The following is a 26,618-nucleotide window of genomic DNA, read 5'->3' as shown; positions in this document are numbered from 1 at the left end:
TACCCACTGTTGACAACGTGACTAAGCTACCAACACAAACAAAGAGGAGCTGGGAAAGCAAATGAACTAACTACGTGTTTAAGTTGTGAAGGGCAAACGTGCGGCGACACACAGCACTACACAACACAACACAACAACCTGACTTTTAGTACACACCACAATAATCTCACCTTTAGTACACAATAAAACACGATCTGACTTTAATGACAAACCAAATTTAAAGTTAGAGCCAGGGGCAAAGGCTTGTTGTTAACATTTACAATACACTTCATTATCACAACGCAACATTGTAAAATAATGTTGATAAACTATGATACAAACGAAAATGAGATAAACCTCACCTTAGTGCCTATAATAAAAGCAGTTATGGTCTGTCCATCATATCACAAAGGTTAAATTAAATGGCATGAAGTACAAATATGGCACAAAGGAGGTTGAGAGTAAAAATTAAAAAAAAACAGGGGTGCCGTGGATGGAGAGAAATATGTTTAGGGCCGTGAGCCAGAAGAGTTTGGGAACCGCTGCTCTAGACACATGACATTTACACATTTTAATTGTAAGACCTCCTCTCAGGGGGCCTACGAGACCTCTCAGCCCCAGGGCCTACTGGCAGGTAAAGGCAGGCCTGTGTGTGTGTGTGTGTGTGTGTGTGTGTGTGTGTGTGTGTGTGTGTGTGTGTGTGTGTGTGTGTGTGTGTGTGTGTGTGTGTGTGTGTGTGTGTGTGTGTGTGTGTGACGCTTTTATCCAGAGCCACTTACAATCAGTCCATTTGTCATAAGAAGTGAAACAATCTATCGCCGTCGGTGCAGTGAAGACGTCCATAGAACCGAGTGCACTGACAACCGCCAGGCCGACCCCACTCCCCGTGTACGGAGATGAGACAGCCTTCTTAAAGACAAGTATAAAAGGAACTGGAAACAACACAACGTACCGTCTGGGTTATCTAGAACTCCTCACGTATGTCAACGACGGCTGGTGTAACCCAGGACACATCTCCGTAGAGACTGCTAGCTGTCAGCCTGCGGCCACACTAGCTGCCGAGGGAGGTTAGTCACGTGATCACCGTGTCCACGTCCTCCTCAGCGGACCGCCGCCTGTGAGAAGATCCACTCTGTCACAGCGGGGCTGCAGACTGAGCCCTGAGGCCGGATGGTCACCTCTGGGGACTTCAGTCATGTGACTTTGGACTCTACTCCGGCTGGTTTCCACCAGGTTGTAGACTGTCCTAGGAGAAACAACGGGACAATTGATCGCCTGTATGCTAATGTGAGGGACGCCTACAGAGCCACTCCCCCCCCCCCCCCCCCCCACCTGGGGAGTCTGATCACAACCTGGTCCATCTACAGCCACTGTCCACCCCCCTGGTCCAACAACAGCCGGTGACACCCCGCACCATCAGAAGGTGGTCAGATGGAGAGAGCCCCGAGAGGCTGGATGGGCTGACCAACCCGCATGGTGAGGACGTAGAGGCCTCCCCTGTCAAGACTGTCCTGTTACCCTAACAACAAGCCCTGGGTAACGCAGGAAGTCACTGCTGCCCTCAACAGGAAGAAGGCTGCCTTCAGAAGCAGGGAGGCCATGAAGGCAGCACAGCAGGAGGTGACACGCCGTGTGAGGGAGGCTGAGGACAGCCACAGGAGAAAGGTGGAGGTCTGGGAAGGTGTGAGGAGCATCACAGGTCAGACCAGAGCCACAGGGTGGACAACGGAGAGGGCCAACCAGCTGAATGACTTTGTCAACAGGTTGAACCAGCCCTTGTCCCCCCCACCCCCGCCCTCACTGCAGCCATCTCTCCTCCTTCCCTCTACACACCTCTTCCCCCTGACCCCACAACACCCCCCATCTCCTCCCCCCCTCCTCCTCCTCCTCCTCCTCCACCTCAACACAATCCCCGCCTCTTCAGAAAGGAGGCACATAAAAATACGTTGCTACATGCTAAAAGTTTCCATCCACCTTCACTAACTAAGAACATCCCATTCGGACAATTCCAGAGGTTACGTAGGATCTGCCACAACGATCAAGAGTTTGACACTAAAAGTAAAGAGATGTACAATCGTTTCAGAGAACGGGATTACTCCTCCAAAGTTCTGGACACAGCTCTGGTGAGGGCCAGCTCTGTTGAACGTGATTCTCTGCTCCATACAAAGACATTAACTGCTACAAAGGACAGGGTTTCTTCTTTATCAAATGTGGTCAAAATGTGTGAAATAGTAGTGAAGGCAAAAGGGTTTAGTCAAGTCACACAACACACAGTCACTACTAACCATTTCATCAATGGTAAGACTACATATGTTACACACACACACACACACACACACACACACACACACACACACACACACACACACACACACACACACAGTCACTACTAGAGTTTAGAGTTTATTTATTTAGCACACAAATTTCAATGGTGCAAGGAGGGAACGAAGCCGTTTGGCTTGTACATAGGTTCCACCCCTATAACAAATTACAACAAGACAAATTTCAATGGCTAACAAATAAACATAAAAAGGAGATAAAGTGCATACATAATCAATGTTATGTGAGCAAAAGAAAACAGAAATGCGAAAAAAATAGAGAGATAAAGTGCAAAGTAATTCGGTAACAAATAAGGACAATAGAGATAATATACAAAAAATTAATTAATTAATTAAACTCATATAAGGACAGAGTAAGGATGTGGGATATGGAGAGAGTGAAAGAGAGAGAGGAAAGAGTGGGAAATTCAAGAGAAATTGAGATGTATTTTTAACTGCTTTTTAAAAAGTGAATAAGAAGAAATGGATCTTAATGAGGGAGATAGTCCATTCCAAAACATTGGACCTCTGTATGTCATATTAAACTGATGGTGTGATGTGCGGATAAAGGGTAAATATAGAGTAAGATTATTACTGTGTCTAGTGCGGTGAGAATGTACATTATGAGTGAAGGTAAAGAAATTTTGAAAAGTGACAGGGAGATCTTGATTCTTGTAAATGAACTTGTGAACAAACAAACAAATCTGATAGTTATTCAATTTGTGAATTGGTAGAAGAGAATACTTAGTGAATAGTGGTGCTGATGGAGCATATCTATTTGAATGTGAGATGAATCTTATGAATCTCTTCTGAATAGTACATAATTTCTTGAGATGTGTAGGAGATGTAGCTGCCCAGACCATGTTACAGTAGTTCAAATAAGGAAATAAAAAACTATAATATAACGTTAAATGAGCAGAAGGATGTATAAATGGGCACACTTTTCTTAGGATGCCCATCATCTTTGTTAATCTCTTGCAAACAAGGTCTATGTGATTTGTCCAATCAAGTCTTTCATCAACCAATATTCCGAGGAATTTGGTAGTTTTGACTTGGGTCATTTCTATTCCATTAATGTATAATTTAGCTTGATCTTTAGGATAAGACTTGTTAATATTGCAAAAGATTATAAAGTTACATTTCTTCACATTGAGTGTTAATTTATTCAGTTGAAACCATTTTGAAATTGAAGATAAATCATTGTTCACAGAATCAATCAGATAATTAAAATTATTATGAGTTGCTATGAGGGTAGTGTCATCAGCAAATAACACAGGAAAAAAAATATTTACAAGATAAAGCTAAATCGTTTATATAAATCAAAAATAATAAAGGGCCCAAAATAGAGCCTTGAGGCACCCCGTGTAGAATACTGGACTTGGCAGAGGAGTGGCCATTAAATGTCACATATTGTTGCCTATTAAATAAATAATTTTTAAACCAATTCAGGGCAATAACCTCCACACCGTATCTATTTAATTTGGCAATCAAAATACTGTGATTGACAGTATCGAATGCCTTAGTTAAGTCTAGAAAGACCCCAAGGGCAAATTTTTTCTGGTCCATAGCAGATGAAATAATATTAGTTAACTGTAGTAATGCATGCTCCGTAGAATGTTTTTTACGAAATCCATACTGGTGATCATGTAAAATATTATTTTCTTGTAGGTGCTTCAATATTCTAGAGTAAACTAATTTCTCCAGTAATTTAGAAATACAGGGCAGGATGGATATAGGTCGATAATTTCCAAAATTGTCAGTATTGCCCGTTTTAAAAATAGGAGTGACTTTAGCTATTTTTAAATCATGTGGAATATTACCAGATTGCAGTGATAAAGAAAGAATATGGGTTAAAGGAGAAACTAAAAGATCAATAGTTTCTTTAATCAAAATGCTCTTTATGCCATCGTGGCCTGGGGCTGAGTTCTTTAATTCCAAGATGATATTATGGACCTCTTGTATAGTTGGAGGATCGAAGGTGTTAAAAGGAGGATATTGCCCCTTAATAAAACAACAGGGGTTCTCACCAGCATCAGAGAAACTTGATGCCAGGACAGAGCCAACATTAATAAAAAAATTGTTAAAGCCATTTGCTATTTCATCGGGGTTTGAAAACGTCCCCACATTCCCATGCATTAATGTTGGTGATGCAGCTGATAATTTTTTACGGTTGAGCAGGTGATTAATAAGGTTCCAGGTTGACTTGATGTCGTTAGAGGCCTGGATGAATTTTTCTGCATAATACTTTTTTTTTGTTTTTCTTAGAACAGCTGTAAATTTATTTTTATATTTCTTGTAAATTTCAATATTCAAAGGGGTGGGATTAGTAATGGTTTTCCTATAAAGTTTTTTTTTTTTACGGGAGCGTTTCTTTAGATCTTCAGTAATCCATGGTTTCCCTTTAGAAGAATTAGTTTTAGATTTAGGGTTGAACAAGGGAAAAGATGCTTCTAAAGCAGAATTAATAAATACTAAAAATAAATTATAGGCTGCATCAACATCATTCAACCTGAGGATCTCATCCCAGGGAAGGTGACTGATGGCTGTTTTGAAAGATTCCAAGTTATTTCTAGTGAATTTGCGGAATTTAGTTTGGACACATGTAGAATTTATAAGGTTAGGAGGATCAATCGCATATACAATCTGGAAAATCGGAAGATGATCAGATATATCACACAATAGTAGACCAGAGTTGACTTCATAGTCCAGAGAGTTGAAAAGAATATTATCGATTAATGAGGCTGAAGATTTGGTAATTCGGGTTGGCTTTGTTATTAGGGGAAAGAAATTTTCAGAGTAGAGTGTATTTAGAAAGTCAGTTGTGGATCTCTGATCATCTTTAAGCAGATTGATGTTAAAATCCCCCAGTAAGACACACAATTTATTTTCCTTATTTATATTTTCTAAGGTAGAATATAGTGCGTCATTGAACGTAATTATATCTGAGTCGGGAGGTCTATAGATACATCCGACTATAACGTTTTTTCTACCAAGTGCAAGATCTATAAATACAGATTCCACATGCGTCGTAGCAAAGTCAGCACTCAGATCTTTTCTACTAATGAAATTATAGGCATTCGACACATACAGTGACAGTCCTCCTCCTGTTCTATTATTTCTACAGGAGTGAGATGAGTTATAATTTGATAAAGGAAAGAGACTGAGAAGGTCATCAGTTAACCATGTTTCAGAAAACGCTAAGACTGAAAAGGAGGGAGTCAGAGTTGATAAATAAGTTTTCAGACAATCATCATTTTTAGACAAACTGCGGATATTCAAATGAAAAGTGGAAAAAACGATGGGGTCTCCCTGATGACATAACTTGTTAAACTGACTTTCAGAAAAGTATTCGCATGACAGTTTTGCAGAGTTGGAGACAATATACTTCGCATCAGGATTGAAGAAAGTCTCGTAAATTCCATCGTTGTCCGTTGTGCATTCAAAAGGATTAAATGACAATGTATTAGAGTCAGTGGGGGGGATCACCCCAAGGTTTGTAGGGAATGAGTTACTGGAAGTCATTGATAATAATTAAAAAAACAAAAAGAGGGTAAAAAGGAAAGGGAGGAAAAAAAATAAATAAATAAAAGTTCAGCTGGCCTACCTGCGGCGCAGAGTCAACCTGGTAATAATAATCCATTTAGAGGAGACACGATGTCGCGGTCCAAATCGATATCCAGTGTAAAGGATCCTTTCCTCGTTTCCAGCCGTAAATCTTCTGCACTACTAAACATTTCATCAATGGTAAGACTACATATGTTATACACACACACACACACACACACATACACACACACACATACATGGGGAGGAGGTACGGGGAGGAGGTAAATCTAAGGTAGGTAGACCTAAATCTAAATCCTATATCTAAATCTACATCCTAAATATAAATCTACATTTTATATCTAAATATAAATCTTATATGTAAATCTAAATCTAACCCTAAATCTAAATTGAAATCCTGAATCTAATCCTAAATCCATACAACAGATGTACTAATTCTGTCTGTCTGTCTGTCTGTCTGTCTGTAGGTCAGACCTGCAGAGCCGCTATTAGTTTTAGCTGCACGTTGTATATTAAAGCTGGATTTAAGATTTATATTTATAGTTAAAGATTTATGTACGATTTAGATTCAGATGAAACACTTGGATTCAGGATTTAGATTGATGAAGGAGAGAGACAGACCATCAGGTCCTTTGAGGAACATTTTCTGACAGTGTTTCCATCTCAACCACTGCACTGCAGCTGTGTCCTTCCACTCTTAAAAGCTGATCTTATTGTCCCATAAGCACAGTGAGGATCTCAGCTCATCTCCAGCGCTGTTATATAACAGTAGGAGCTGGACTCACGTGTCCTCCCCTGCAGTCAGGTCCACGAAGACGGGACTCTGACCCGCTGTCCTCAACAGCTGGTTGAAGTGTGTCTGACCGAGGTGTCACACACACACACACACACACACGCACAAATTACCATACAATACACACATGAACTTGTCTACACATCTTTTTTTTACCTAACCAAGCTGCTTGCATAGGCTAATATAATATATGTATGTATATTGAATTTAGAATTTCTAGTCATTGTCAGTGAAGTCTATTTTAATGCAACCATTCTGACTTAACTCCAAACCTAATAAAAATAAATTGAACTATAAGTTGTACTATATATTAGTGTAACTTATACGCGGTATTACAAAGTGGATTCTACCGCTACGAGGAAAGCCAGTCGACCAGACGTCCCACAGCCGCTCAGTACAACAAGGCTGTCTGGCGCTCCCTGGTGGCGGAATCACAATGACACAGCTCTACCGTTTATTCTCCAACAGAGACGGACGGACGGACAGGCGGTCGGACAGAGGGAGACATTTGTCAGGCCTCAACAGACCTTGAGGATGTCTGCCGCCTTCACTGCGACCGCCAGCAAGGTTTTCATCACACTGTCGCTGAGAAGTTTCTGTTTTGAAGGAATACAAAATAAACAATTATGAGCAGTAAAGTCACCATTGTGAAGTCCGCTGGTTTCTCAGCAGGTCTGGGGTTGACATTTAACACATTCTTTAGTGTGAGATGAGACGTGTGTTTGTTTTGAGGAGAAAAACTAATAAAATAAAACATTCAGGGCCTCTACGATAGATAATGTGGTACAACATGTTGTGTTCTTGTAACCACAGACGTACCAGCTTGTATTGTACGATTTCAACTACATTCCCTCATACTATGATCACTTGTTTAATGATGATAAAGATTTATATATCTGTCCATGTTAACAAATACACAGAAAGCTAACTTATAACAGAACCATAGCACAATAGACAAGTGCGCTGTGTTGTTGTTTGAATGTATGAATATTGACCTCTGACATGACCTTAAAAGGGCTTCCTCTCATCCTGGAGTATCTCTGCGTCGCAGGCTCTCAGCAGCCTAACCACGTGATTGGCTGAGGCCTGGTCGATGTCACGTGTCAGCGGGTTGGACTTCTCCGAAACAGGAAGTTCAGACTCGTAGTCTGGAAACTTTTTGGAATCCAATGAAAGTAAACTGCATGAATGAAATGTATTTAATTCATTAAATACCATTTTGAGAAATGATCTTGGAGGCTTAACATCACTGTATGTTACCCTCACCTACAGCGGCGGAGCCACAAATGTCCATATAGGAGGCACAGGAAAAAACAGGCGGGCAAAGCCAATCTGATTGAACCTAAGATAGGCCTCGATTAGATGCACCATACAAACATTAATCAAAGGCATGTTATATTTATGACATAAAGGTGGAATTTATTAAAGGCATTTGATCACAGCCGACAAATTACGGGGAAACATTTTAAACTTGCGCAAAACTGCATGAACCCATGCATCGGCGCGTCACATTTATTGAACGCTTCAACGCTCTCGGTCACAGCTGACAATTCACCGTCAGGCTAAACATTTTAAACCTGCGCAAAACTGCATGAACGAAGCTTTGGTGTGCATCACATCAAAGTGAAACAGATTGGCCGTATAAGACAAGCCTACTGCAAAGATGACAACTTATCACACACACAGAGAGAGAGAGAGAGAGAGAGAGAGAGAGAGAGAGAGAGAGAGTCCTCCTCAACAGACAGGCCTAATGTCTGATGGCTATATGTCTTTATTTCTTATATTTGTAAAGTGGGAGGGCTCTCACAGAAACGTTCAGGAGGGGAGGGGGGAGGAGCTGCCAGCTGTTTGCGATGTGACTGATTCTTGAGCTCTCAGACGAGCGCTGACTTACGCTTTTTTAGATGGTGAACGTAAACGAAGGAAAGCCCTCTGATTGGACGGGCAAGACTGACAATGAGGCGGGCCTAGGCCCGTCCAGGCCCGCCGTGGCCACGCCTCTGCTCACCTAGCACCTTGTGAAATACTAAGTATGACTAAGTAGAGTGAAATGAGACTAGAACGTAGACAAATCTACCTGCTGTACGAGCAGCTGGAAGTCAATTCATACCATTTTCGTCGTTTCTGAAGATAAACTAATCTGCAAGCATAATATACTTCAGAGTAGCCAATAGTAACCGTCTGGTAAGGATAAATATCAAAATAATGTCAACGGAAACTGTGCAGTTCTTACCTCCCATTCACACGTAGATAAGGGTCCGCATTTCACATTTGGTTCAGCCACTTCAGTAGCAGGCGTGAGTGAGTGAGTGAGTGAGTGAGTGAGTGAGTGAGTGAGTGAGTGAGTGTGTGTGTGTGTGTGTGTGTGTGTGTGTGTGTGTGTGTGTGATGGAGGGAGTGCTGTGAGTCTACACAGTAACCTTTGATCCAGACAAGTGGAATACAGATCTCTCTCTCTTCAACTCAATTCAATTTAAAAAAGCTTTATTGGCATGAGAAACAAACGATAACATTGCTAAAGCAGGTGAAAAATGCGAGGTCAGAATATTGACTCTTTTTCTCTTCTGATATCATGAGAAGCTCATTCAGGGACAGCCTTGGCTCTTTGAACGTTGACAGTAGCGTAAAGGACCTCCTCCGACCGATCTGATTGGACATTGGAGCCAGCCAATCGGTGGATGTGGACGCTGGCATAGTGAAGGTCATCCTGCCGTTCTATTGGTTCACTCTGTGCTGAAGGAGCCAAGCGATTGGTCCCAGCTAAGACGTTGTCATACACAGGAACAGGAAGAGACTGACAGGGAGAGAGGGAGAGACAGAAAGGTCCATTAGAAAAGCCTTTTAAAAGGCTTCATGCACTTCTGGTTGAGAGACCCTTGGAGGAGACTAATGACCGTCATGGAGGAGGCTGTGGGCCTCCCTTCGTCTTCGTCCTTCTTTGAAATGATTCCTCCTCCTCATCACTGCAAGGAGTGGTGAGCTGGTACTAATTCAATCATTGACATCAGTACTAGTGTTGCTTTCCTCAACGAAAATTATGACGTCGTCGTCAACAAACCTTTATCACGTGAGGAAAACGAGACGAGACGCAACGAAAATGCTGGTCATGTGACGATAACGATAATTAAATATATAATGCAATATTGTAGACGAATAAAAACAAGACTAAATGTGGTTTACAAAATAAAAACTATGCTAAAATGTGTCTTCATTATCTTTGACCAAAACGAGGCGAGACTAAATGTTCTAATTCAGAAGATGCTGCGGTGGGTTAACGTCAATTTAAGAAATCAAAGTTAAACAGAGAAAGGGAGCGATGGCCGGCCAGCCGGGGATCGTCTTTGGGAGAAAAAGAAGAGAGGATATTTGGACACACTTTCATTACATAGGCTGTTATCTCTTAAAGGTTTTTATGATGCAAAATCTGACTTCAGTTTACAAGGAATACAAGTCACACACACATTTCATTTGCACTTTTTTCAAGCACCTTGTTTCCATTTATGTTAAACTTGAATGTAATCATTTTTTTCTGCCACTGTCATGTGATGCTATTTTATTTATTTATTTGATTTAAATGTATGTGTGTGTACTTCTAGCATATTTGGTTGGTAAAATAAATATGTTGTAAATTCAAACCAGAGCGTCTTCTGTGTCTGGAATGGATGTATTCTTGAGTCTATAAGGGAACAATAATATAATTATAGCTGCTGCGCAGCAATGGGTCGGGTCCGGGCTAATTTTGGCAAATTCTGAGCAACAAACAGGAGAATAGGAAGACAGGACAGTTGACCTTATAATGTTCAATTTGCACCAGTTGAGGATTGAACCCACAACCTCTGGAACCAAAGACCATTGTCTATCGCACTGAGCTAATTGGCAATTGGCAAAATCATCATGAATGAAAACTCACCAAACTCTGCACACAAAAGACAATAGTCCTGATGGTGGCGCTACAGCAAATGTCTAAATTTTAAAACTTTGAAAATTCATACGAAATCAACCATATGCGACAGCTTCACAACTTCCATTTAACTGTAGCCCCAACATTGGAGAAAGTTATGTACATTTTTTTTCCTTCACTCTGTTTTTTCAAAGACCAATTATGCTTTTCCAGCTTTTCAGACTCATAATGATTATTACTATCCTGTCTTCCTATTCCCGTTTGTTGCTCAATTGCCAAATTTTGCCCGGAACCGACCCATCGCTGCGCAGCACCTATAATTGTATTTTTTATTTGGAGGCTTGCTGTGATGTCACTATGAGGACTTCTGGCATTTTTATGTGTCATTATCATCATCACCCTTGCTGGGTCTTGAACCCACATCCCCTCGCACCACAAACCAGCGCTTAACTCAGTGAGCTAATTATCTGGAAGTGAGACATGGTGTGTGTCTTCTCAAATAGACTCAAGGAGTCAGTGTCCGGACAGCTGTTGTAAAGGCAAATTTAAAAAATGGTCAAAATTTCTGAAATTCAGTCATCTAAACAAAAATCTGATAATACATAAATTGCATCTTGACAGCATGGAAATGTTGGTGATTTGTTTTTAATGATAAGTGTTTTGCTTCATAAGAGAAAATATGATGTTTAAAAATTCCACTCTCACATTGGCTGCAGTTGTTCCCATGAGAGCAGAATTCAAAATGTTCTCAAAAATTCAGTTTTTGAGATAAAATTCTGATATTTGCCAAACTTCATCAACCATGACTCCAGAATATTCTCAATTTTTTTCAGGAAGATTGAAAATGTATTTATCAAGAATTTGATGGTATACGTTTACAGTACTGTTTACAGTCATACGTTTTCATGCACTGTAGGATCAATTTTTGCTTAATCAAAAATCCGAGAAACAAGTTTTGTTGAGGACGGTCTGGAGATGCTCTGTACCAAGTTTGGTGACAATTGAGCAAAAATTGTGGGAGGAGATACATTTTAAAAGTTTTACAGTTATTGAAAAAAACAGAGTGATGGACTTCATAATTTGTAATGAGTTTAAGTGGACAAAAGTTTCAGCAGTATTGAGGCTACATTGTGGTGAAGTTTCAACACTGTAGCATCTACCGTTGGTTTGGTAGGAATTTTTTAAGTTTTTAAATTTAAACGCTTATTGTGCCCCCCCTAGGAGGGGGGGGCACATGTCCTTGGAGTTGAGTGAATCTGGCATGGGACTGGACCTTTGTGCAAAGTTTGGTGAGTTTTCACCCATGGGAAGTATGACTTCCTTGGAAGAAGAAGAAGAAGAAGAAGAAGAAAGAATTCCTAGGAATACAATAGGTTCCCGACAGCTTAGCTGCCCGGACCCTAATAATAAGATAACCTTGTTTGAATTGTGAAATGGGTTTGGCTAAATACAATCTTTGACTAAAACTAGACTAAAACGTCATCAGTTTTCCTCGACTAAAACTAGACAAAAATAGTCACGGACAATTCAGACTAAAATAAGACTAAAATGCTCAGACTTTTAGTCGACTGAAACTTGACACGACTAAAAGGAGCGTGACTAAAACTAATAAAAACTAAAATGATAGCTTGACACAAACACTAGACTAAAACTAAAAGTAAAACAGGCCGCCAAAAACAGCACTAATCAGTACTTCCATGGCTGTCTCCTCATCGTCACTGGCAGAAGTCTTTCCAGCCCCCTGTTTGTCAGACCTCCCCCACCATGGTCCCTGTGTGTTCCCCTGGACGCACTAAAACACTGTGGTCACAAGGTCAGGCGTTGTGTTCTCAAGCGACACCCCAGCGCCTGACCTTGTGACCACAGTGTTTTAGTGCGTGTTGATCAAGCAGGTCACAAGTCCTCAATCTGGCAACTCGAGTCTGACTGGAGTCAAGTCACTGGACTGGAGTCCCCCAACAGATTTGACAAAGATGTGTGTGTGTGTGTGTGTGTGTGTGTGTGTGTGTGTGTGTGTGTGTGTGTCTGCAGGGCCAGACTGGGAGACTTTTTCAGGCCAGGAGTCAGTCATAACCAGGCCACCCTGGCCTTGCCCACACGCGCACGTTCACGCCCACACCTACATGCATTGGCACGCATGTACACGCGCACGCACGCACGCACGCACGCACGCACGCACGCACGCACGCACGCACACACACACACACACACACACACACACACACACACACACACACACACAGTGCATTCCAAATAGAAGTTCAAATATGGGACCTATGTACAAACTAAGTTAGGAATATACAGTAACTTTTGTGTTTGGGGCTGGGCTGGTAAAATACAGTAACACAACAATCCTCAGCAAAATCCACTAACACACTTACTAGAAGAGAATAAAGGTTTAACGCAGTGCCAAGGTTACATAAACATCATATCATGTGGAATGTCAACTGCCTCTTTGGCATATATTTTTATGTGTAGCCTACAATATAACCTAATAAACAAAGACAACAAAGTCCAAATCAAGCAATTAATCAGCTATGAGGGGACAGCCTTTGAATACATGTTCACAGAACATGCACGCACTGATAGACGCAATGTATAATACAGTCCGAGTCGAGAGTATAGTTCCTAATAAGCAATCACATAATATTGACTCATATTCTAATATAGGGCTGGGATACATAACAGCAAGTCAGCAACAGACAGCAAAATTCAACACCACTAGTGCTTAATTGAATGGCAGCTATTACCGTATTACAAATGAGAGCCATTTATGTCAAATGGCAGTGCCTGTTGGTGTTATGTCTGCAACTTGCATGTTGTTGCTCTAGAAATGATTCTGTACCTTCTGCCAACTTCTCTGCACTGGCTTCTCCTGAAGTACCAGCAGGACTCATGTCATCACCATCACCACCTTTGAATAGCAAACATATGCTTACAGTGTTTTTCCATACACTATAGTTCATACAGTCTCACTTAATTTGCCCTTGTATTCATATACATAATAATGGAATGATAACAGTAAATAAAAAAGTGGCTTGTTTAATTTCCTGGCCAGGGCCTATAGCCTACTGTGTAAAAGTGTACAGCCTCAAGGACCCAGGTCCCTGGACCTCAAGAACCAGTGTTTTTTTGTTGTTGTTGTTGTTGTTTTTTAGATAACTTACTTGCAGAGGTATCTTGGCTGGGGGGGGGGGCGGGGGCCTGAATAGTTTAGTTTACGGCATTTGGCCGCATCCTCCTCCAGCGCCTTTCTTTTTCTCTCTCTCTCGGCACCGCCTTTTCTTTTTTTTTTACCCGGGTTGGGGTCCATGGGTTACAGTACTAGTCGAAGCCTCGACTCTCCCTCTCTGCTCGGCGCTCGCTACACACACACCGCGACTGCAGCATCAGTGTCACACACACCCCTTCCTCCGCACGCTGTCTGTGTGGTTGATACGGACTGTTGGGGCGGGTGTTAATCAAAACAAACCAATCGCCTTGTCCTCCTCACATGCTAGTGGCCTGAGTGGCCTCTGATTGGCCAGGCCTGCCTCTCTGACTTAGAAAAAAAAAAGTCAGATAGCCGCGGCGCGGAGAGAGAGAGAGAGAGAGAGAGAGAGAGAGAGAGAGAGAGAGAGAGAGAGAGAGAGAGTGAGAGAGAGAGGCAGGCCAATCATAGGCCGGCGCTTCGGGAAACCTCCCGGTTCTCCCGATGACCAGTCCGGGCCTGGGGGGGGGGGGGGGGGTTATCGTAGTGAGGTGGGGTGTTACCGTGGTGGGGTGGGGTGTTACCGTGGTGGGGTGGGGTGTTACCGTGGTGAGGTGGGGGGGGCAGAGGGAGAGAGAGAGACTAAAACATTTGTTGTTTTATTTATCATTTCTGATTAATATATTATTATTCTTAAGGCTCTTATGTAACATTATATAGTAATAAAAGGAGAATGATGATGGGCTGAACACACGAGAACATTCAGTTGATCCACTGAGTTGTTTATTATCATTATGCTTCATGAACAAATACAACAGAAAAATGGTCCCTTACATGTACACAATAAACACAAGGACTGAAACAATAGAAGCTGCAGACTTTACTAATCATAAACAGGTGTGCACGTATCTTTAATAACTGAACATGTTCTGCGGCCGTTTGGTTCCCAACAGAACAAAAGGAATCAAGATTCAGTTTAAAGTCATTTACAACATGCAACATTATCCCATAGACCTCTTGGTTATTATGAATGAAATATAAAATCTGATTAGGACAACAATGATGATATCATAGTCCATAGAACAAACATGTTTATGTCTGAAAATTACAAATATATAGTTGCATAAAAAACATGTGATTTACCATCAATAGGTATTTAATATACATTTCAAATTAAAAATGAGATCTTAATAAAAGCTGCTTAGCTAACCCTATGGGAGATCCTTAAAGTCTCTTCCTTTCATGATTCATCATCATCAACTTTTAGGAAGCCCCATAAAAAGGAGGAGGAGAGGGAGACGGGGGGGAGGAGAAGGGGGAGACGGGGGGGAGGGAGAGACGGGGGGGAGGAGGAGAGGGAGACGGGGGGGAGAGAGAGACGGGGGGAGGAGGGGGAGACGGGGGGAGGAGGGGGAGACGGGGGGAGGAGGGAAAGATGCGAGAGAAAGAGACAGAGGGAGAAAAAAAGAGAGAGACAGAGAGTAAAAGAGAGAGAGCGAGAGACTATGACTGCCCTAGAGACACTGACGCAAAAGCAGTGTGTGTGTGTGCGCACACGTTTGTTTGTGTGTGTGTGTGTGTGTGTGTGTACACACACACACATGCACTTGAACCGTGGGTTCATTTAACCTAAACGGGGTCCTGGCCCCGGCCCCGGCCCCGAGAGAGAGAGAGAGAGAGAGAGAGAGAGAGAGAGAGAGAGAGAGAGAGAGAGAGAGAGAGAGAGAGAGAGAGAGAAAGGGAGAGAGAGAGAGAGAGACTATAACTCACACAGAGACGCTGAGGCCCCGGTCCAGTCCCCACCCCATACCCCAAACCCAGGGAGGAGGTCCTCCTGGGTGAAGGAGGTCCTGAAGGTGTGGATGTGTGTCAGTGTGTCTGAGGACCCTCCTCCACCTGGGGACACTCTGTAGAAGGACAGAGTGCCAGCAGGCCGGTCCAGATACACTCCTACTCTGGTAGAGCCAGCGGGGGGGAGACGTATGACTGTCCGTCTATTGTTGTACCAGGCAGAGTAACGACCATCATAACAATCAAGCCTCCAGGACTCGTTGTTCCCTCCAAGCCTGCTGTCATCACCCAGTCCTCTCCTTGTGATTCCTCTGTATGTCACTGCTATACCAACACGTCCTTTCCACTCTACCTCCCAGTAACAGCGGCCAGTCAGAGCCTCTCTACACAACACCTGGTCCCAGTAGTCAAATCTCTCTGGGTGATCCAGATACGACTGGTCCTCTCTGACCAGCGTCACCTTTCTGTTGTCCTCAGACAGAGAGAGGTATCTGTGGGCTGTGTTTGGGTCCAGTGTGAGTTCACAGGCATCTGACGGAGAACAAGACATGATGAGCTACTGAACCCTTCTGCATCTTCATCATCATCATCATCATCATCACTAGTACAGTTCTTCCTGTTTCACGTTCATCTTCTCTACAAAAATGAACATAGAAAGACTAAATCATATCAGATGATAGCTACTATAGTGGACTAGTGTGCTATAGCTTTAGAAATAGTAATGCATATTGTTCATAAGATGTTTTAAGTTAAACGTAAATGTAAATCCCATGTGTGTGTGAGTGGTTGTCCCAGTCAAAACAATGAAAAATGTATACACTGAATCTACTCCCGCAATATTTACACAACATACACATATTATACATCAAAACGTTCATCACGATGAGCTGATTAATCCTCTGTAATATCTAAGCTAAACTCTACATACTTTTCAAGATATTCGACTTTGAAAGGTTCCAACAACATCCATTGTGATCCACCTGTGTAAACAACAGACTGAACCAGCTGAGCTCACATACAGGCTGGAAACTAACTGTTGATACCATAGACCTGGTTCATACATACAGTACATAGACATGTACACATACGTACACACACATACACAAACATACTAGACACACATCAACACAGGCAAACATAGCTACACATACGGATACACAAGTCCACATGTGAATGAGCGGACGTCACCTCCTGCTGTGTGGATGGACTTTCCATCCCAATAGTGAGTGTGTGTTGTGATGAATCAAACAGACACTTACACTTCTTTAGAGCTGGTTTCAGCCTCCACACTCCACCGTGCTCCACACTGGGGGGGGAACAAAGTGAGAGCAGCATGTTGAAACATTCACCTTCATCATCTGCTGTCTCATCACGTTCTACACAACATGAGTTACAGCTGCCTTTTCAAACCGCTTCATCTAGCAGCGGCTTGAATCCCTGTAGGAGACTTTGTCCCTGAGTGGTGAGCTGTCCTCTTCATACCTGAGAGTGTCCAGTCTCCAGCGTGGATCCTCCAGTCCAGCAGAGAGCAGCGCAGCTCCAGAGTCTCCTGGGTGATTGTAGCTCAGGTCCAGCTCTCTCAGATGGGAGGGGTTGGAACTCAGAGCTGAGGCCAGAGAAGCACAGCCTTCCTGTGTGACCAGGCAGCCAGACAACCTGCACACACACACACACACACACACACACACACACACGTGTGTGTGACCTATTACTTTTCTGGAGGTAAATCTTTTCAACGTCCTCTGATGTGGAACTTAACTGTTTGATCATTAAATCTGTAAAGTTTTAGAGTAGAGTAAAAAAACAACTAAAGGGTAAAGGGGTGCACATTCTTTACCATCTTTCACCTCAAACCTAAAATGCAAACACTAGATTTTAGTGGAACTTCAACGGGGAATAAAGACTAACTAGTCAGAAAACCACACTCAACACACCAACAGTAATTGTTTTTTTTCATTTAGGCGATTCATTTTTCAGTGACCCAGGAGGTGCTGGAACATGTTCCGGCGTGTTCCGGCTCAAATGAAGCACTGCCCCCTATGCATTCAAAACATTAACTTAAACCTTTTTAAAGTGAGTGAATCTGTTCACATGAATGGACACAGATGGATGGTAGGCAGTGGCGGTTCTACATTGAATTACACCCCGGGCGAGACCCCCTCCGAGCGCCCCCCCCCCCCCCCCCTCTCAATTGCCAGAAATTCGAGGTGTGCCTGACTTGAGCCACTCATTCCATTAGAGTGTTGCTCTGTACCGGGCCGTCCATATGGGCAGGAGGGGCAGCGAACTACTTGCAAAAGCATGCTCCCAAAAAGATAGTTTGTAAATCATTGCTCCAAGTCTATTTTTAATAACGTGATCGTCACATTAACTATCTATAGTCTCTGTAGGCTTTCAGACTATTGTTGGTCTGTTGACATCACGTTTTGGATGATGGTGGTGTGACATTTTTTAATTGTAATATTCCCTAGCGATACATTTTTACTGTAATACTCTCACATAGCATATCCAGTAGCACCAAGCATAGTTTAGAGGTAATTTCCCCTCCTAATCGCCTGAGGGCAGCACTGAACACATTTGACAAAGTTATAAAACATTTACACTAGGGGCAGCAACGGACACACACAGGAAGTGAGAAAACCCAAAGAAGAACACCTGGGATACATAAACTCAGACTCCGCCTTTGGAAGACAGAATCTCTCAGCAGCGTATCCTGGATGCTAAGCTCTGAGACGCTCCGCGCGTGTTATTTACCATTCCTCTCCTTTTGTTTCATAGACGATAGACAATAGACCAATAACCTTAACCAAATAAAGTGAGTTAAAAGCGATCCTGTCTCGGCGGCCTTTCCTGGACCAAAATCCACAACAGTGGACGTGGTGGGCGGCGGTTCTAGCTGAGTTTAACGTCTCATGTTGGGGCAGCTCAGCGACCGCGTTCCTCCCTATGTTGATCACATAACCCTGCAGGCTGCAATAAGGATTTCAATCCCCTAACAGTGGACCCCCCCCCCCCCCCCCCCCCATGTCCGTTACGGAGACCCAGAGGTGAACTGTCCCCCCCCCTCCCCTTTCCCCTTCTCACTAGTGGTGGATTTCATGATTTGTTTGAATGAATCAGTTCGCGTCGGTCAGTTCGCCAAGAAGAGTCGTTCGTTCGTTCGCATTTCCGGTAGCGGTGAATCATGGTTCTCAGTCACTGAGTCGGTCAGACTCGGCTCCTCCCTCGTTCTCATTCTCAAACGAATCACGATCGTGCAATGGTGCAAACGGTCATCAATCAACACAACATTAACTAAGTTCCTTTTAGCTGAGGAGCACTTCATGTTCGGAATCGGGATGTTGTTGCCCGGCTGACTCTCGTGACTTCTCAGTCCTCGAGTCTTCACCGCTAAACACAGTCAGTGAACGAACGGCGACTCGCGAGTCAGCGCGACTCAGCGACTAGTGGGTGGAGCTGGGAGTCGAGCCTCGGAGAACGAACGAGAAGAACGACGATGAACGAGAGCGGCGAATCAGGTTGGTTGGTTCGTTTTAAAGAGTTGTTCGTTCAAACTGATTTGTTTGCGAACGAGCCACCACTACTTCTCATACAGCTTCTCTGACGGCACCTTCTCAGCGAGCAGGGCGCCTGCAGCCGGAGGGGACGCCAATATGCCAACTCCCCCCACAGTGATATGAGAGATAATAGAAAATTGGTCGCTTAAATCAAGTGATCTGATTGGTTCCCAACTGTTGTATAATGAGCGTATACACACAGCTATGACACCCGTTCAGTTTACAGAGTTCAGTATCACTCCGCGCCTAACTTGAACTGTTGTTTATGTATATATAAAAGCAATAGCATAGTTCACTGAATCCTAAAAATATGTTGATTGATGGAGAGGGTGGAAATGTTGTAAAGCAATAGGCACACGGTGAGTGAACTCGATAGTAGGCTAAATTGCCGGCGAACCGAGCTATGAAGCTCGCTTTTTCAAAATTGAGGGGGTCTATGACTTTCATTTGGCCATACTTACGTAACCGTTTTATAAAAGCAATAGATCACTTCAGTCAGTGAAATGTTCTCATTATACCACAGTTAAGGGGCGTTGTCCGTCCCGACGTGCAGCGGAGGGACGGACAACGCCCCTTAACTGTGGTATAATGAGAACATTTCACAGCCTGTCGTGATCTATTGCTTAAATAGAAAACCGCTTCGCAGCTAGGATGATTTTTTTTTTCTTGTGTACTCGTGCACATGTGTCATCCCACCCTCTGTCCCTCCCCCCCTCTGTAAGTGTTTGACCGTTGAGTAAAACTGACCTGAGAGTTTCCAGTGTACAGTGTGGACTCCCCAGTCCAGCAGAGAGCAGCTTCACTCCTGATTCCTGCAGATCATTGGTACTCAGGTCCAGCTCTCTCAGATGGGAGGGGTTGGAGCTCAGAGCTGAGGCCAGAGAAGCACAGCCTTCCTGTGTGACCAGGCAGCCAGACAACCTACACACACACACACACACACACACACACACACGTGTGGGAACTATTACTTTTCTGGAGGTAAATCTTTTCATCGTCCTCTGATGTGGAACTTAACTGTTTGATCATTAAAACTGTAAAGTTTTAGAGTAGAGTAAAAAACAACTAAAGGGTAAAGGGGTGCACATTCTTTACCATCTTTCACCTCAAACCTAAAATGCAAACACTAGATTTTAGTGGAACTTCAACGGGGAATAAAGACTAACTAGTCAGAAAACCACACTCAACACACCAACAGTAATTGTTTTTTTTCATTTAGGCGATTCATTTTTCAGTGACCCAGGAGGTGCTGGAACATGTTCCGGCGTGTTCCGGCTCAAATGAAGCACTGCCCCCTATGCATTCAAAACATTAACTTAAACCTTTTTAAAGTGAGTGAATCTGTTCACATGAATGGACACAGATGGATGGTAGGCAGTGGCGGTTCTACATTGAATTACACCCCGGGCGAGACCCCCTCCGAGGGCCCCCCCCCCCCCCCCCCCTCTCAATTGCAAGAAATTTGAGGTGTGCCTGACTTGAGCCACTCATTCCATTAGAGTGTTGCTCTGTACCGGGCCGTCCATATGGGCAGGTGGGGCGGCGAACTACTTGCAAAAGCATGCTCCCAAAAAGATAGTTTGTAAATCATTGCTCCAAGTCTATTTTTAATAACGTGATCGTCACATTAACTATCTATAGTCTCTGTAGGCTTTCAGACTATTGTTGGTCTGTTGACATCACGTTTTGGATGATGGTGGACGTGGTGGGCGGCGGTTCTAGCTGAGTTTAACGTCTCATGTTGGGGCAGCTCAGCGACCGCGTTCCTCTGTATGTTGATCACATAACCCTGCAGGCTGCAATAAGGATTTCAATCCGCTAACAGTGGACCCCCGTCCCCCCCTTGTCCGTTATGGAGACCCAGAGGTGAACTGTCCCCCCCCCTCCCCTTTCCCCTTCACTAATGGTGGATTTCATGATTAGTTTGAATGAATCAGTTCACGTCGGTCAGTTCGCCAAGAAGCGTCGTTCGTTCGTTCATTTGTTCGTTCGATCGCATTTCCGGTAGCGGTGAATCATGATTCTCAGTCACTGAGTCGGTCAGACTCGGCTCCTCCCTCGTTCTCGTTCAAACGAATCACGAATGCACGTTCTCAGCCGAGTCGGTCAGACTCAGCTCCTCCCTCGTTCTCAAACGAATCACGATCGTGCAATGGTGCAAACGGTCATAAATCAACACAACATTAACTAAGTTCCTTTTAGCTGAGGAGTGCTTCATGTTCGGAATCAGGATGTTGTTGCCCGGCTGACTCTCGTGACTTCTCAGTCCTTGAGTCTTCACCGCTAAACACAGTCAGTGAACGAACGGCGACTCGCGAGTCAGCGCGACTCAGCGACTAGTGGGTGGAGCTGGGAGTCGAGCCTCGGAGAACAAACGAGACGAACGACGACGAACGAGAGCGGCTGATCAGGTTGGTTTGTTTGTTTTAAAGAGTCGTTCGTTCAAACTGATTCGTTTGCGAACGAGCCACCACTACTTCTCATACAGCTTCTCTGACGGCACCTTCTCAGCGAGCAGGGCGCCTGCAGCCGGAGGGGGCGCCAATATGCCAACTCCCCCCACAGTGATATGAGAGATATTATAAAACGGGTGGCTTAAATCGAGCGATCTGATTGGTTCCCAACTGTTGTATAATGAGCGTATACGCACAGCTATGACGCCCGTTCAGTTTACAGAGTTCAGTATCACTCCGCGCCTAACTTGAACTGTTGTTTATTTATATATAAAAGCAATAGCATAGTTCACTGAAGCCTAAAAATATGTTGATTGCTGGAGAGGGTGGAAATGTTGTAAAGCAATAGGCACACGGTGAGTGAACTCGATAGTAGGCTAAATTGCCGGCGAACCAAGCTACCAAGCTCGCTTTTTCAAAATCTAGTCTATGACTTTCATTTGGCCATACTTACGTAACCGTTTTATAAAAGCAATAGATCACTTCAGTCAGTGAAATGTGCTCATTATACCACAGTTAAGTTAAGGTCAGAGAGAGGAGAGGACGCTGGCGTCTGTTTGTTCGCCGCTTCTCCGTCTCTTACAAACAATCTTTATAGTTATCTCTTTTTTTTAATGCAAAGACGTCGTGGCTAACCCCGACCATATTACCACTAAAAAAACTTTTTTATTCCTGGATTTTACTCCGGTTTTTGTGCCCACCTACTGCCATCGCTCTGAACGCCAGCTGCTTGCTCCCGTTCTGCCCGGACTGACCATCGTTGCTGTGTTGCTGGGAGGTCTTCCAATGGTACAGCCTGCTGTTGTGCTTCAGTGTGACTCAGCTTGATGCCTAGGACTACTACCAATCCCGGCTAGCCTCAATGGTTCCACTCACCTGGCTATCTCTCCAACTCTGTACATGTTTAACAACTAGCGCCAGGCTAACCTTACCGGCTCCCGGCTTGATGCTGAAATACTCCGCTTCGCAGCTGCTAAGTCTTAATAACTTCACTACTCCAACATACATTGCAGCCATCAGACAGCACAGACTTTTACGCCGACCCCGTTATGTCCATCGGAGTGCCCGTAAAAAGTTTGTTTACTCCCAGCACTGTCCTGCCACGGTTCCTTCTATCTGGTCCCCAGCTGATCGCGTCGCACTCTGTCGACGTCATCAGAACGCTGGCGTAGTAGGCTGACTTGTAGTGAAAGCAGCACTCGGCGACATAGAAAATCTGGAGTGGATTACACTGTGCTGCGGAGTTTACAGAAATACTCACCACCAGCTCTGTCTTCTGTCACCATGGAATTGTTAAACACGCAATCCCTTAATAAGAAATCTCTACTCATACATGACCATATTTTAGAAAAAAGTATTGATTTTATGTGTCTAGTTGAAACATGGCATAAACCTGGGGACCACCTTCTGCTGAATGAAGTCTGCCCCCTCGGCTACAACTACATGGAGAGAGCACGTACCTCAGGCAGAAGTGGTGGCCTACTCATTATCCACCGGACTGAATTGGAACTCTCACCTCTTCCGTTGCCTGATGTAACATATTTCAGCCATAATATTCTCCCATAGCCACAATACTGAGTAGGCATAACATGAGCCTTAAGACTGCTGCACAACCAGGGGGCGGGCTTTTAAAGCCACAGAACACGCCCACCTCTACCTTCTTATTTAACTCGGACTCCGCCATTTTAGGTCAGAATCTCTTGGGCGGCGTATCGATTAGATGTAAAGCTTAGAGACGCTCCATGCGTGTTATATACGATCCCTCTCCTTTTGTTTCATAGACGATAGACAATAGACCAATAACCTTAACCAAATAAAGTGAGTTAAAAGCGATCCTGTCTCGGCGGCCTTTCCTGGACTAAAATTCATAACACTGACCTCACCTCCATGGAGTGTCTAGCTTTTAAATGCAAACCTCCATACTCCATGACAGTGCTTCTAATTTACCGTCCCCCAAAATCAAACTCTTCATTTCTCCCTGAAATACACGATCTCCTCACATCACTCTGCCCCTTGTCAAATAATATTGTAATTATTGGTGACATCAACATTCATGTTGACAACCCCTCCTGTCCTCTGGCAGCAGAGTTTCTGAGCCTGCTGGATTGTCTTGGTCTGCAGCAGCATGTTGAGGATCCCACCCACAACAAAGGTCACATCTTGGATCTGGCGATTACCAACTCTACCTCTATCAAGACTCTCGAAGTCTACGATCTTGGGGTGTCTGACCACAAGGTAGTCTCAATGACTCTGACATCTCTGCTGCCTCCCTCCAGACCCAAGCGCCAGATATCCTTTAGGAATCTGAAACGGATTGTCTCAGTGGACATGGCCACAGACCTCCAGCATATCACCTGCTCAGCCCCTGAAACTGTGGACGAGCTAGTGGAGCACTATAACACCTCTCTGAGCAGTGTTCTCGATCTTCATGCTCCTGTTAAGACGCGTGAAGTCATGTTTGAGCGCTCTGCCCCCTGGTACACACAGGAACTACGAACAATTAAAACAGCTGGCCGTGTACTGGAACGTCAATTCAGACACACTGGGCTCACTGTCCACAAACTTGCCTTCCGTGAGCATAAAAAAGCCTATTGCCAAGCCCTGACAGATGCTCAGTCGACATTCTACGCCAACCTCATCAATAGGAACACTGGAAATTCTAAGAAGCTCTTTTCCACAATAAATTACTTACTGAAGCCACAATCACCCTCACTGACCAAAGCTACAGTTGAGCGATGCAACAGCTTCATTGACTTCTTTAGATCTAAAGTCAACAACATCCGCTCTCTGTTGCCCAGCTCCTCCTCTCCCTCTCCCCCTGCTTCCAACCTCCAGGTGGAGAGTCTGCTATCCCTTCCTTGCTTCTCTGAGGTCCAGCAGAGTCACATTGAGAAAACCATCAGAGGAATGAAGGCGACCACCTGTTGCTTAGACCCCTTCCCATCTACTCTGCTTAAATCACACATCTCCATCCTCAGTACAATCATCACCCAGGTTGTTAACCTTTCACTTCAAACCGCTCATGTTCCACCCGCTCTCAAAGCTGCGGTCATTCGTCCCCTCCTGAAGAAACCCTCCCTGGACCCGGACAATCTTGCAAACTATAGGCCTATTTCAAATCTCCCCTTTCTATCCAAGGTACTTGAAAAAACAGTTGTCGCACATCTTCAGGACCACCTCACACATAACAATCTGTTCTTTGCTTAAATAGAAAACCGCTTCGCAGCATGGATGATTTTTTTTTTCTTGTGTACTCGTGCACATGTGTCATCCTGCCGTCTGTCCCTCCCCCACTGCATGAAAAGCGGGATTTCCGTCAAAAAGCAGCACCGTAAATTGTCGCAGAAGTTCAGGTTTCGTCCCCCATGGCCCCCCTCCCCCTAATTGTAGGGGAAGCTTTAACATGTAAATGCAGATTCTGTGAGTTATACACATGCAAATTAGCTATACAAAGGTATTAACTTCACTTTAAGAAAATCTCTGGTATAAATAGATTAGGCTCAGTATAGCCTAATTATACTCTTACATTTTAACTTAAATTGATTTATTTAATGAAAGTATGCTAGATTAATTACTGAATACACTACAGTTCATAAGTTTAAGTCACCTGCTCATTTCAGCATTAAACTCCATTATAACCAGAATCACAATCATGCATCAACATTTTAAAGTTTTTTTTTGTTGTTATATTTGCAACATGGGCTTACAAATTATAATTACATATATTCCATCTTAAAATACTGCTTTCAGAAACTCAAAAACAGATTTGCACTGTGAGAAATGTAAAATGTAAATTACATTATATGAGAATGATGGAAACATCCACATCAATATCTTTAAGACATGTACAGCTTTGCAAAAAAACATGTGAAGGCCATGCATACAGGCCACTTGCAACAATCTTTTAAATATTTTCTTCTCTATTACTCACAACATAGGTTTAAAAACGATTAATTGATCCCAATTCAGAACACTGCTTTCAGTAACTCATTTAAACATATTTGCACTGGGAGGAAATGCCCAAAACTGAATAAAGTGCAAAACAAATCGGTAGTAATGATTACGCTGCCGCATTGTAGCGCATTGCAAGTGTGCCAATGATTATGCGTCCACGTGCCAGTGGTGGCACGCATGCCTAGGGTTGCCGACCCCTGATGAACATTATGAATGCACAGAAATTAGTCAAGATTTGCTCAACAACTATGGGAACATTTTAGTGTTCCATGCAAACCATTTCCAATGTCTAATTAAAAAGTGATTCCCAAGTGTGCAAAATTCTGTGTGAACACAATAAAAGTTGGCAGTTTTAAAGAGCCTAAAATATAAACCACAATGCTTTGTTTACTCTTTCATGGTTTAGCACACAACTAAGTGTGATTATAAGCTTTGTTTGAGAAATGTTTACATTTTTAGACATTTTAAAGAATTCAACTTCTGTAATGACTGCATATCTAAAATCACCTTGAATTAGACAATCAAAGCCAAACACTCTCGAATCCATCCCATATGTGTTCAGCACATCTTGACTTATATTTGTACAATAATAATGACCGTAGAGCATTCCAGTTGATTATTTCATGAAGCTGATATATAATGGAATTCAATGCAGAAATGAACCGGTGACCCCAAACTTTTGGACGGTAGTGTATGTCATTAGCAATGGCCAATGTTATGTTAAAAAGACACACAAAACCATTAATTTCAACAATTAGTTTTAACCAGGCTTTGCCACAAAGGTCCCTTTGTCCAATCACGTGCGAGGACATGGCCAAGAGTAGGCCTACTTTTAAAACGAGTTCTTGTACTCTCACGTTTCATGTGGTTTTGACTTTTGATCTCTAGCTGCTACTATGACTAGTCGCCGTCTTTTTTACGGATTATCTCCTGGAACTCCTCAGCATGCGAACCGTCGACGCGAACCCGTAGTGCTACCGCCAGTCGGCAGAACACAGAGAAGCGGCTGTTGAACGCAATCTCGGGCCTGTCTCGGCAGCTCAATGACGGCTTTCAACAGATGTCTGCTGAATTAAAAATAACGCAATCAAGGATGCAGTCCATGGAGGATCGGATGG

At 43.5% G+C, this 26,618-nt stretch overlaps 3 protein-coding genes across 31 annotated transcripts in view; 1 reads left to right on the top strand and 2 right to left on the bottom strand.

Moving 5' to 3' along the window:
* LOC311369512 (protein NLRC3-like) overlaps positions 1 to 8,317 on the bottom strand; it is a 131,792-nt gene extending 123,475 nt beyond the window's left edge. For 3 of the 11 annotated variants that reach the window (XM_084487709.1, XM_084487707.1, XM_084487708.1), the window contains exons 1-4: positions 7,662 to 8,317; positions 7,005 to 7,250; positions 6,647 to 6,720; positions 932 to 1,225 (exon numbers count right to left, since the gene is read on the bottom strand). The gene's annotated coding sequence lies outside the window, so the exon portion shown is untranslated. Of the gene's footprint in view, positions 1 to 931; positions 1,226 to 6,646; positions 6,721 to 7,004; positions 7,251 to 7,649 lie in introns of all 11 variants that reach the window. The other 8 variants (XM_084487704.1, XM_084487716.1, XM_084487701.1 and 5 more) reach the window with 8 other exon arrangements.
* The window catches only part of LOC311369547 (gamma-aminobutyric acid receptor subunit gamma-3-like), a 150,789-nt gene that overhangs the window by 29,706 nt on the left and 94,465 nt on the right, over positions 1 to 26,618 (top strand). The window lies entirely within an intron of this gene.
* LOC311369502 (NLR family CARD domain-containing protein 3-like) overlaps positions 14,507 to 26,618 on the bottom strand; it is a gene marked incomplete at both ends in the record, with an annotated part of 312,051 nt that continues 299,939 nt past the window's right edge. For 16 of the 18 annotated variants that reach the window (XM_084487668.1, XM_084487674.1, XM_084487685.1 and 13 more), the window contains 4 exons: positions 14,507 to 16,067; positions 16,796 to 16,842; positions 17,019 to 17,192; positions 19,841 to 20,014. In XM_084487668.1, the coding sequence (XP_084343794.1) occupies positions 15,505 to 16,067; positions 16,796 to 16,842; positions 17,019 to 17,192; positions 19,841 to 20,014 (958 nt within the window). The remainder of the gene's footprint in view (positions 16,068 to 16,795; positions 16,843 to 17,018; positions 17,193 to 19,840; positions 20,015 to 26,618) is intronic. The other 2 variants (XM_084487682.1, XM_084487669.1) reach the window with 1 other exon arrangement.

Source organism: Micromesistius poutassou (assembly GCF_964030765.1).
Source record: "Micromesistius poutassou genome assembly, chromosome: 24".
NCBI classification, from domain to species: Eukaryota; Metazoa; Chordata; class Actinopteri; order Gadiformes; family Gadidae; genus Micromesistius; species Micromesistius poutassou.
The sequence above is the reverse complement of the archived record's forward strand: the minus strand, read 5'-3'. Positions and strand labels throughout refer to the sequence as shown.